At 35.2% G+C, this 13194-nt stretch overlaps 1 protein-coding gene across 2 annotated transcripts in view; it reads left to right on the top strand.

Moving 5' to 3' along the window:
• The window catches only part of SLC16A7 (solute carrier family 16 member 7), a 204443-nt gene that overhangs the window by 131991 nt on the left and 59258 nt on the right, over positions 1 to 13194 (top strand). Inside the window, exon 4 of one of the 2 annotated variants that reach the window (XM_066369328.1) lies at positions 1740 to 1984. The exons of the other annotated variant lie outside the window; for it this stretch is intronic. Within the exon in view, the coding sequence (XP_066225425.1) occupies positions 1768 to 1984 (217 nt within the window). The 5' untranslated portion in view covers positions 1740 to 1767. The remainder of the gene's footprint in view (positions 1 to 1739; positions 1985 to 13194) is intronic. 2 annotated transcript variants of the gene reach the window in all.

Below are 13194 nucleotides of genomic sequence, written 5' to 3'. Positions count from 1 at the left end.
AAAGCAGGGTGATAACTTTTGGCAGGGACAGGGATTGGCTGGTAGAGGGGACTGAACAAGACAGAAAAAAGAAAAAGAAAAAACTTACAGATAGAAAACAAGGTGGTGATTGTTGAGAAAAGAGAGGTTGAGGGAAGGTGCAGGATGGGAGATAAATGTTGATGGATAGAGGTTTGACTTGGGGTGGTGAACAAACAATACAGTGTACAGATAATATTGTAGAATTGTGCACCTAAAAACCTGTATAATTTTGTTAACCAGTGTCACCCCAATAAATTCTATAAAAATGATAAATAAATAAATAAATAAATGTAGATCAGGACAAATAAATGGTGATTATGTACTGGTCGTCCTAGTCAGAGCAATTACACACACACACACACACACACAAAAAAAAAAAAAAATCAAAGGCATGCAAATTGGAGTGGAAGAACTAAAATTGTCTCTCTTTGCAGATGACATGAACTAATACTATAGAAACCCTAAAAACTTCACCAAAACCTATTAGAACTAATCAGTAAATTTACTAAAATTTCAAAATGCAAAGAAACATTGATGTTAGGGAACAAAGATTTTTTTTTTCTTCTTTTCCAAGTGAGAGGAGGGAATTAGAGACAGACTGCCATATGTGCCCCTACCAGGATCCATCTGTCTGGGGCAGATGCTCTGCCCATCTGGGGCCATGCTTGCAACATAGCTATTTTTAGCACCTGGCGCAAAAGCTCTATGGAGCCATCCTCAGCTCTCAGGGCTGAACCAATTGAGCCATGGCAGTGGGAGGGGGAGAGAGAGAGAGAAAGAGAGAGAATGTCTGGGGAGGGGTAAAGAAGCAGATTGTCACTTCTCCTATGTGTCCTGATTGTGAATCGAACCTGGAACATCCACATGCTGGGCCAGTGATCTACCACTGAGTCAACTGGCTAGGGCCAAGATGTTTTTAATTTAACACCAATTATATGAAACTGTATGACCAATGCTTCCACAGTAGAGTGGATGTTCTATACCATAAAGCCAGCAGTTATGTGTTCTAGGCATATCCAAAAATGCAGTAAATTATTTTAATAAACAATAACATACCATCCATTTAACTGAGAGAATTTCATTGCTACAAAAACAATACATAAAATATATCATTTAAGAAATGATAGGAGGCAATACCAGTTTTGGAGGTGCATTAAAATTGAATTAGATTGTTAGAACAATACAGTTCCTAAACGTACAGGTTAAGGAAACAGATCTGAGCTAAAATATGTTGAAGTACTCTCACTTATTAAAAGTGAAATTCTAAAATATGTCTACCTTTTTATTCTTTATAATTCTTCAAATTTAATAAATTGTTCCTTTTAAAATTTGTGTAAAAATGCAAACATTTTGAATTAAAATATATTCTAAGTGAGAACTCCCTTTTCCGTATAATTAGAAATCAGACTGAGAGAGCTTTTATTGTTTTGCCTATTGCTTCAATGCAGATCTGAAATCTTAACTTCTCTTTGAGTAATTTTTACGTCCATAAACAAAATAAATGCTTTCAAGTTCTAGCATATAACAGTCAATATGACTTACATTATTTCATTTGTTTGGTAAATTTTCTGATGACTGAGCATTACAGTATTAAAAATATTCATGAAAAACTATATAGTTGTAGTTATAACTAGAAAATACTATGTTAGTGACTATCAAGAGTGAAATATAAAGAAGAAAATGTGGTTTAAACCCCTATTTCATTATTTTAATATAGGTACCTGAATTTCAGACAGAAGAGCAGAAATGCCAACACCTGCAAATGTCCAGCCACTATCTCCACCTCCTGATGGAGGGTGGGGCTGGGTAGTGGTGGTAGCATCTTTTATCTCCATTGGATTTTCATATGCATTCCCCAAAGCCATCACAGTATTCTTCAAAGAGATTCAGCAAATATTCAATACTACTTACAGTGAAATAGCATGGATCTCATCCATTATGCTGGCTGTTATGTATGCAGGAGGTAAGGTTCTTTGGATTAAATACAATTCTGGATTAAGAAAACAATTCCTCCACACCATAATGTTTTAAATGTAGTGTTTGGTATATTTAAGCCCTGTTTTCATATTATTGTCACTTAAAATCAACTAAAAAATAATTAGAACTGAATGTTTTAATAATTTTAGTGATTCAGTATCTTAAACTATTCATATCATTCTAAGCCTTACTAGAGAATGTGTTGAAGTGAGGATTTCTTTGTATAAACTAAGATTTACTAAATTTTGGAACTTCTAATATAGGCACCTTTACATTTAATTTGGAATAAAATCTTTACTATGGTGTTAATATCATTTCTTACTGTTGCTACAGTTAGTAGAAATGCTTTCTTCTGAATAAGAAGGAAACTCAAGTTGTTGACAGTCCATAAACCTAAGAAGTACTTTACCTTGAAGGCTTAAGCCCTAAGGAAGGAGTGTTATCATGTACCTTTTGTATCCATTCAGGTTGTGTGTGATTGAAAGACTTTCTTATCTCTGTAGTATTCATTAAATATAACACTTTAAAATTTAAGTGGTTGCCTGACAATTATCTGGTTACATTTCATGTTCAAATGAGGGGTGATTCTTGAGGATAATGAATAAATTAAAGTATCTTATCAATTCTGAGGGTTAAAAATTATATATGTATATATAAATGAATTGGTGAATTTTTATGTCACTTATCTTCTTTAAATCAATTTCAACAGCAGACCAGACTGTCTTATGGATTTTTTAAAGTCATTACTTAAAATATTTAGATTTGAGTTTTCATTTTTCAACTGCATATGTGACTTTAAGGGACAGGTATAAACTCAGAATATTAGTGCTTAAAGTTCTCATACACACCATCTAGTGCAATTTCTTACTCTCCATGTGAGGATACTATGACTCATAATGATGGAACTATGTCAGTATTAATAATATTTAACATTTGTTAATATTAACTTTCAGCTAAGGCCTTTCTAAATGTGTGCTATATGCCATATGAACTAATCCTCTTAATAATAGATGAAGTTAGTATCCTCTTCTCTCCATTCTAAAGCTGAGGACATAGAGAGAAAAAACAATTTTTTCAAGTCAAACAGGTCATTAGTGGCAGATGGAAATCAAGATTCCAAACATTTCACCACTCTGCTCTCCTGCCTTTCTCTTATCTCCTTCTTCACCGGCAGGAAATGACAGCGCTAGATCCAAGCTAGGCTTTCTACAGACCCAATTTAGGTGCTTCACCCACCAAGGTCATTTGTTTAGTGACATAATAATTATTCTTTAAGATATTGTCCATTGTACATGAAAGTAAAAATCCAATCCTTCAATAATACTGGATGTGTTTTTTACTTTCTGTGTCAGCCATTTTACATTAATTCAGTATACATCTTTCTTATTCTTTGGTTAGGTTAAATTGATGCATTTTTATTTCACTAACCAAAAGTATCTTTAAAATGCTATTTGGGTAGGTCAATGAAAAATTCTGCTTCTAAAACGCTTTCTGAGATCCTCCCTCGAACAGTCGCTTTAAGGCTTGTAACTTATTACTTATTTCCGATGATTGTAAAAATAGCAAATATTGTGCTTTGCGTTTTCCTCCTTTAGCCCATGGGGTCAGGCGTTCTTTAATAATCATTTGTTACAGCAACACACAATCATCTTGTCCTCAGCTCCATGTTAAAATATGTAGTTATTTTCCTTCTTTAATACAACTGAAACAAATTTCTTTAGTGAATTAATATGTCTATTGAATTTGAAATTTAGGTCATAGAAACCTGAATTTATCATTTTCTGTTGAGTAGATAGTGGACAAGCTCATAAACAAGACCAAAACTTGTGTAACTTTTTAATTAAGTTAATTCTTAATCGACTTTATTAGGTTTAAGCTAACAACCTCAAAGTCACAGTGCTGTAGGCAATACAAGTTTATTTTGCTCAAGCAATACATACTTAAGCAGTGTTTCATCCAGTGGCTCTGCCATTAATTAAGGCCTTATAGTGTCTCAAATCTGTTCCATCCATCTGGACAGAGGATGAGTGCAAACAACATGGAAGATAAGTGGGATATTTTAGGAGCCAGATCTGGAAGGAAAAAATGTCATTTCTGAACACATTCCATTGCTTACAATTCTTATACCTCCTTACGTAGACGCAGGAGCTGGGGTTTCCTGAAATTGCAAGATTCCTAGGGGAAGAAATAAAAAGAGATAGTGTTCAGTGAGTCTCAGACAGAGCTCAATATTGCAATAATCATTCCCCATTAGTAAAAGCAGATTATGTTTACAGACTTGTTATAGTCATATGACAGTCTTAAGTTTTTGGCTATATCTAAAAGGAAGCATAGATTTCTCAAACCATCAAATCTCGGTATCAATTTATGAGTAAATACCTATATTTATCATTGAATAAATATTTTTATTTTATTTATACTCTTTTCTATTTTTAATACATTCAGTATGAATGTTAAAAAGCACAAAGGAGAACTTTTTCGAAGTTTATCAAGAAAATGGTAGTTTGGTTAAAAAGTTATCAATTTGAAATAAACTATCTAACATTTAGGTTAATAGATGAATAAAATTTGTCATTAGAGATTAACAAGTATTTTGTATCTGGTTGTTTGAAGAAAATGCCAGACAATTCTTAGTGCAAAGTAATTGATGGTAATATTTAGGTGAGATCCAAGTAAGCAGTTGGAGTATTTTTAGAGTCCTTAGTCATTGGGTCATAGATATTTTGTATGTTATTCCTGGTCTTGGAGAAAAGCCAGGAATTTCAGAAATTCTGCTACCCTTTAGTTTTTCCTTTAAAAATGAAAAATCAATTCCAGGCCCACTACTTACTGGATAAAAATACTCGTGCCTGCCATGTCCACTTGAATGGAGACCTCACACTTACATGGTTTATTGGAAATAACATACCTGTCTTTTTTTAATAATTAATTTTTAATGTTTTTACAAAAAATCATTGTCACATTTAAAACTATAATTTTACTATGAAAACAATTTCTCCTCTGTGGATGCAGATAATTTTTTTTTCAGAATCATAACTATGTAGAACAAAAAGTTTAATAGATTCAGTTAACCTAAGACAGAAATATTTGTCCTGTTACTAAAGTGGAAATGTTTTTCAAGTGTGGAACACAGATTTTCTGCTTCTGAATCATAGGTTGCTTGTTAAAAATGAATAGTCCTGAGTCTTATCCCAAATCACCTTTTGTCAGAATTTCTGTTGGTTAAGTCTGGAAACTTGCATTTCAACAAGCATTTCTGAAAACCACTTCACTTCTTGTATAACATAGGGGTTCACTGTTGTAGAAGAAAATCAACATCTGATTAAAAAATATTTAAATTTTCCTTTAATATTTGAAAGATATCTATTTATAGAGGCCTTTTAGATTGATGATTATAAAGTAAACTCAAAGACCATAAAGTGAAATGACGACGTATAGTTTACTATAAAGTATGAATCTCTCTAGCAAGTAACTGAAATACCCTGTTCAACATAATGCTAATTACATTAGCTTAGAGAACATCTAAGATCTGACACACTCATTAGGGCTTAGCATTCAACCTATTAATCACCACAGTGGGGTCACTGGGTAAAATGGAGTGTGTTCAGAGGCCTGGCCTGTAATGTCAGGGCTGGTGTTTCTTGTAGTAATTAGTTGGCATCTGGGCCTGGTAGCAAGGTATTATCTTTCCTTCTGATGTCTGAATTAAAAATGAAATTAATAAAAGTTATGCGGGAAGGATGGGAAAGAATGCAAATTATATTTATTCCTTACTTCATCCTTAGAATAATGGCATTAAATTACAGAACCCATCTGCTGGTCCATATGGTCTCCTGGATTTCTAACGAATTTCAGCAATAGGTCAAGCAGAGGGGTCACCCCATTAATAAAGCACTAAGTAGAGGTAGAAAACATATTAAAATTTAAACTTTCCACATTGTTTTAGAAGAACATGAAGATTTATTTTGTAAACAGTGATTACAAAATAGATCCTTTCCCTACAGAGGGCTGACAATCCAGTCCAAATAATTTTGGATTACTAATAAGTGTTATTTTCAGCAGAAAAAATAATTAAGAATCTTTTATTGAAATCCTTTATTCAATGTGTGCTTTAGGTAGTGAACATGCTACTTACTAACTTATTTTAATAAAAACCTACTTATTTTATGACCAGGCAAGAATATCTTTTCTGGTTTTTGGCTTAAAATTTCTTAAAAATATATTATGGTTTCTCTACATATATTTATGCAGATGTGTTTTAGTGGCAAATGACAGATATCTGATTCAAAGCCTCTAAGGTCTAAACCAAAATGTTCCTGCATACAAATTAGGGAGCAGCAGAGGCACCAGTGCCCTCCAGGTTGATCCACCCTAGTACTTCTCTTTGTTCTTCACGTTGCTTCTGCTCCTCTCTCTTCGGCTTTTTTCAGTAGGGTAACTTGATTTATTTTGCTATCTTCCCCCTTACCCAGGGAAGATGATTATTAGCATCGCAGTCTCATGTTTCAGCCCCAAATGTGACATGAAAGAGACTGGCCCTCTTCCCTAAGTTACAATTTGGCAAATTCTAGGGCGAATTGCTAGGGTCTGACCTATTTTGCATCTTCCCTTGCAAGCAGTGGATGGAGGAGAGGCGGACACAGGCAGCCAGGATGGAACTGTTTTGGTTTGGGAAGGAACAGTTCCCAAGAGAAGAACACTGTTCCCAGAGGAAGGAAGAGACAAAACAAGTACTCACTGCTCTACTTTGTAAAAAATAAATTAATGAGCCCTGGCCGGTTGGCTCAGCGGTAGAGCGTCGGCCTGGCGTGTGGGGGACCCGGGTTCGATTCCCGGCCAGGGCACATAGGAGAAGCGCCCATTTGCTTCTCCACCACCCCCCTCCTTCCTCTCTGTCTCTCTCTTCCCCTCCTGCAGCCAATGCTCCATTGGAGCAAAGATGGCCCGGGCGCTGGGGATGGCTCCTTGGCCTCTGACCCAGGCGCTAGAGTGGCTCTGGTCTCAGCAGAGAGACGCCCCGGAGGGGCAGAGCATCGCCCCCTGGTGGGCAGAGCGTCGCCCCTGGTGGGTGTGCTGGGTGGATCTCGGTCGGGCGCATGCGGGAGTCTGTCTGACTGTCTCTCCCCGTTTCCAGCTTCAGAAAAATACAAAATAATAATAATAATAATAATAAATTAAAAATAAATTAATGGAGGATTTCCCAAGAATAGGATGATGCATTAACTTTTTTATTAATCACTTCTGGGTAACTGCACTTAGCTAACTTCTCTATAGTAAAGTAGCTAGCTAGGTATACATCAAAATGCATATGCTATATTTAGAAACTGGATCACTTAACAAAAGATAGTGCTTAATAATCATTCAAAGAACTCAATTGCACCTTGCAAGAGTTGGTCTTTTGAGTGCAGCTCGGATATGGAAATTCCTGGGATGTGAGGAGGCTTTATTAGCAGTTTACTAGTCCAATGAGAGGCAGAAGAGCTTTGTCATTAAAATAATGAGCTCCAGAATAGCATACGAAATGTGGATTCTACTACTCTATTGTTTGGGCCACCTGTTTGACCTTAGATTTTAAGTTTCCCCATCTGTGAAATCACACACAAAATAACATAGATAGGCATACGTACATGTGATATTGTTGGGCAGGGTAGTTGTCAGGAATTAGAACATCAAATTTTAATGTATATGAAGTACTGAGTTTCATGCTTAGGAATTTTTAGTGTATAACTTATGATAGTTGATCCTGTTGCTATTGTTGATCTCAGCATTAACCATTATAAAATGAAACCACAGATTGGGTACAAGGAAGATAATAAGTCTGCATAGAGTAACCTATGCCAATAGGATTTGGAAACAAAGAGCAAAATAAGAAATAAATAGGCCAATAACTAATTATAAAAGAAATTCCATGGCCTTTACTCATAGTTTCTGAGACATTTCCTTTATGCCTTCTACGATTCAGGTGATAAGAGTTGACATTGCTCATTCTTTTGGGGCCATTGTAAACCTTTAAAAAATCTTCTTATGTTTAGGGGATTCCCAACCTTTCTGACTTCCCAGGTAAAAAGCCAGAAATTCACTTTCTTGGAATTCCTTACACCTAGGGCACCCAGGAACCATGGGCCCAGTGAAGCAAGGTCTGGTTTGATTCAGAAACTACTGATGTGCAGAAACAGATGCCTCAAGAAATGCATTCAGATGAGGTGGTTACGGACAATCCATGATTCTAAACCAGCACAAAAGTGGTGTCAGTGTTTGGAATTATGGGATTTGTTGTAAAGGTTGTGGGAGTATGTGGCCATTAGTAGCTGCAACGCTATTCTTACTGGAGCAATGCATTTTATAATGCAATATGAGCAATACTATAGACTGAACTGTACTCACCCCTCACCCCCCCACTACCAGTTCATATGTTGAAACCCTAACTTCTAATGTCATTCATTGTATTTTGATAGGGCTTTTAAGAGATGATTAAGGTCAAAAGAGGTCAGCAGAGTAGGATTCTACTCCAATAGGACTGGGAACCTTATTAGAAGAGGAAGAGAGAGATATCTCTTTTCATGCCATACACCAAAGAAGGGCATAACAAAAAGGCAGATAGTTTGCAAACCAGGAAGAAAGCTCTCACTGGAAATCAAATTAGCTGGCAGCTTGATCTTGGACTTCCAGCCTCCCTAACTTTGAGAAATAAATTTCTGTTAGAATATTCATTCTCTTATTATATTTTGTTATGGTAGCACGAGCTAACAAATACAGGCAAAAATATTAAGCTTGGTTTCTTCAATTTACCCTCATACTCTGTCAGTCACTTTTAGTCCTCATTGAATGCTTTCTTCTTTAACTAAGTAGAATAAATATATGATAGATATGTGCATGGTTAAGTTACTAAAAGATCTTAGTGAAGTCTATCATGAAATACTTTCCTGAACTACATTGGCTAATTTGAAAACTATTTCTATAGATATTTTTTTAGAAGTCATTCTAACTTCTTCAAACAGAATCTATATTAGGATTGAGAATATGCAACAGGTTTTTTTTCAATGAACACTTTTGAAAGGACCTTATAAAAGTAAAAATTTTATATTTTCATATGCTGTGAGTGACTTAAGTTTGATGGATTATGTCAGAGAATTTGGAAATACCTTTTGAGTATGTCTTTCTTTATTTGTTCTAACAATAGAGACTTTGGCCAAGTAATTATTCTGGAGAAGTTCCTAAATGATTAATGCAAGTGGCTGTCCTTGAGGAAAAATTTGTTTATTCAGTTAGTATTATGTATGCAGATGTGGAGGTTCATAGATCTGACCATAAAGTGAGGCTTCTGGCTGTGGCAGAAACTCTGGCTCTGCCCAATTATTGCTCAAATATTTGATTGTGATCTTCAGAGGTGGGAGTGCATAGGTAATACAGTATCATAATTGGGAGAAAGTTTTACATAATTCTATTTATTAATTTATTTATCCTATAGAGATGCATTGAGCATCTAAATATACCTGGCTTGGCACTGAGAAAGCCACATGAAGCCATCAGACACAGGCTGTGTTTATAGGCTAGATATTTTCACCTTTATTTGATTATAGTTATGATACCTATAAGTAAAGGAACACAGTAGTTGCTAGAAAACTATATAAAAATGAAACATCCTGTAGCTAAGTGATCAGGAAATGTTTTTTTGAACTGAACTTGAAGAATGAGGATGCAACATTAATGAAAGGAAAGGAAATATTTGAAGCTGAAGAAATTGTATAAGTGAAAGCCACAGGGGAAGAGCTATAGAGAATTCTAGCCTCCCAAAGGAAGGGAATGTGAATATATAATGACAAAATGAAGACAGGTGTAGTTGCTGACCTAAAGTCCACTAAAATGATCCTGGGAAACATATTTTGTGTCCATGCAATCACAAGAAAGGTACCAAGATCACAACTCTGACTACTCTCCCCCCTTTGTTCTATTTTGGGGCACATTTATAATTGTAAATGTATTAAAATACAGTTAATTCTCATTATTTACATCTGTTATGTTCTATGAAATTTTTATAGACATTGAATTAATGGACACTGAATTCTTGTTCCTGGGGAAAATACAGAGTTAGGTTCCTATAAGCCTCTGGGCACATTTTTCTACTGATCAATACATAACCTTGTTTTATGTGTATTTCTATTTAAAGACTTTCATATATATATTTATTTACATTAGACATTTACATCATACCAGGAATGAATGTGCATTCCTGGAAGGCAAAGGCTGTGTAACTCATTCCTGAACAAGATTTATGTAACCCATAGATTTTTTTCATAAGGCATATCACATCCTTTTTAATCTCAGTAACACCAGCCAGCATTACAGCACTAGCCATGAGGATCATTTTAAACAGAAAAATCATCAACAAAACGTATAAAAATGTGGAAAACATGGCACTAAAAAGAGGAAAGAATCCTTGTTTATAGTATGAGAACTGAAACAAGAAGATGAAGTGTCACCTGGTTTGGCCTCAAGTGAGTAAGGGCATGTCAGGTGGTTCCAGCTTTTCCCCCCACTCTGCACTTGGCTACAAATGACTGAAAAAAAAACAACAACAAAAAAAAACATGACCATTGACTTGGGCGTTATGAATAAATTTTATTGAGTAAGCAATTTCAAAAAATGTGGAATCCAAAGATAATAAGGATCAACCATACCTATAGAGTTTTTCTCTGATAGAATTAGTTTTTTGTGCTGTATAAAAATATTTGGAATACCCAATGTTTTTCTTATAGTTGTTTAATCTGTTGTTTATAAGAACGGGATAAGTCTGTACAATCACAAAACTAATTTATATTAGCATTTATGTAGCTAGACATTGATCATTACCCTGGATTTTTCTGAAGTTCTTATTAAAGGGATACAACTTTCTCATGCTACTGAAGTATTAATAGTCATACTTAGAATCTTTCTAGTCACTAGGAGGGCATTAAGTGCAAAGCTTTGGAAACCTTCTAAAGAAGCTTAAGTGGGTTTTTGAAGACAGATCCTAAAGTGGTACTCCATAGCTTTGCATTGTTCTGACTCAAATGTGATCTGCACACTCTGGGAATGTGTGCATATGGAAGCAACCTTTATATTTTGTCATCATACCAGGAATGAATGTGCATTCCTGGAAGGCTGAAAAAAGAATAAATCCAGTAAATAGAACTCTGAAATACTTAAGACTCATTTGTTCTCTTCTGATGATGAGTAAAATTTCTATAAATAAGACTATGAGTGAAATCTCAATAATGAACAAAAGGGAACTGTAAGTCCAGTCATCATGGCCGCTGTCACAGCCACCTGGCACAGCCGCCTGGCACATGCAGGTTTCCATTTGATTCGAATAGACAGTAATGAAACAAGGAGCCCAAAACTGGTGGGCCGTTTTCTTTATGTACTCGGCAGGCGAGTAAAAACAAACACATGGGAACCAAAACCCATTCACACATTCTCCAGTACCACAACTAGGAGAATCTTTTCCAAGTTTTCCTAGAATTAAAGGCCCCCACCAGCTCACTCAGTCCCCTCTGGTTCCCATCTGCATGCCTCCATCTTGGCCGCCTGCCTCCTCTGCAACCACGTGGCCTCTCTCAAATGGCCTCCTAGCTCCACCTTTTAAAACTTTTCGGTTGTAAAGCCCCCTCCTCCAGCACATAGTAGCATAACCAAGCCCCTTCTCTAGCAGGAGGTAATTAACATTATCAGCTGGGCAATGCAATTACATGGTTAGTGGCCATTTTTAACAATAAAAGTGAGCAAAACCAAATAACACAAATTTTACAAACTTATTTGCCCAACAGGAATGAAAGAAAAAAACATTATATATTTGTAAGTGATTTGGAGTTTCTTTTAATTTTTCCAAACTTCCACCAGATAACCCAATATTCATTTCCATGATTTACACTGATAAGAGAAGCATAAAAATCAGCTATAGACCAAAATCACAAAAATATCATTTTAGTCCTTTTAATTAAGAGAAAATAAATTATATATTAAGTTTAAACATTTGAAGTTTTTTTCTCTCAACTATTGTAAGCTGTTGTAATACTCCTGAGAAGATGAAATGGTGTTTGCTGTGGAAATGACAGTTGTGAAACCCATGTGACCCAAATAACAGATAGTTGCTATTTGACTTTTGGACAAGAGCTTGGCTATGGAAACTGTTTTTGAAACAGGTCTCCCTAAATGTTGCAGAGGCCTGTTATCTTCCAAGGAGTAGACATGGATATAGAGATTAAGAAACTTTTCAAAGCCTTTGGAAATTCTTTGACCCTTATTGTCTGGGAAAATTTTGTTTTTATTCCTCTATCAGAGATATGCAAATGGTTGAATTTTAATAATCTAATTTAGAGTGTCCTTGAACATTTAGAAGATGTCATTAACTTTCCAAATGCTTCCTGGGTACAAGTAGTATTTCATGATTAGTTTAAAATACATGGAAAAGTTCTAAGTAGAGTTAGTTTTGCCTTTTCAGACAAAGGAAAACAAGTTTAATGAGACAACTCAGATAAAACAAACTAAAGCCTTTCTCATTAACACTGCCCCTATCAAGAAATGGTATTAAATACCTTTATGCTGTGCCAAAAATGCTACTTAGAGCTGTTCCTTAAATCAAATACGTGTCTTAGAAGCTGGATAAGACACTTCAAGGGCAGTATAACCTCTGTTTCTTAAAGTTGGCTCCCATATAATTTCAAACACAACTGAACTAGAAGCTTGAAGCAATTCATGAGTGCTTGTGAAACTTCTTTCACAGACAAAATAACCTAGTCTCTGTGTAAACTGTTAACATTCTACCACATGCTTGTGGCAAGAAGGAAAACTTTTATTTTTAACTTTGTATTCTGAATTCGTATTTGTGACCTCTTTGTCTCTGTAACTAATTTTATTCTCGGTAAAATGGGTGAATCAGTCATTAATGTTTATAGCTAATATATGTATATATAATAAATAATTGTCATATAGAGATTTTTTTTAATCTACTTGTGAAGAAACAAACTTGAAAATAGAAATGCTTTTTGTTTTCTATACTTTTGGCATTCATTCTCCCTTGGGGAGTCTGTGATAGTGGCAGAAAAGTATCTCACAAAGAATATGAATTTTTGTTTGGTTTCAGGCAATAGTTTTGTTACTTTAGCTATGTCATAAATATTTATTTACCACAGAATGAATCTAATAAGGCCAAAATTA

Source organism: Saccopteryx leptura, chromosome 2 (genome assembly GCF_036850995.1).
Source record: "Saccopteryx leptura isolate mSacLep1 chromosome 2, mSacLep1_pri_phased_curated, whole genome shotgun sequence".
NCBI lineage: Eukaryota > Metazoa > Chordata > Mammalia > Chiroptera > Emballonuridae > Saccopteryx > Saccopteryx leptura.
This window is presented reverse-complemented; position numbering and strand designations above follow the sequence as displayed.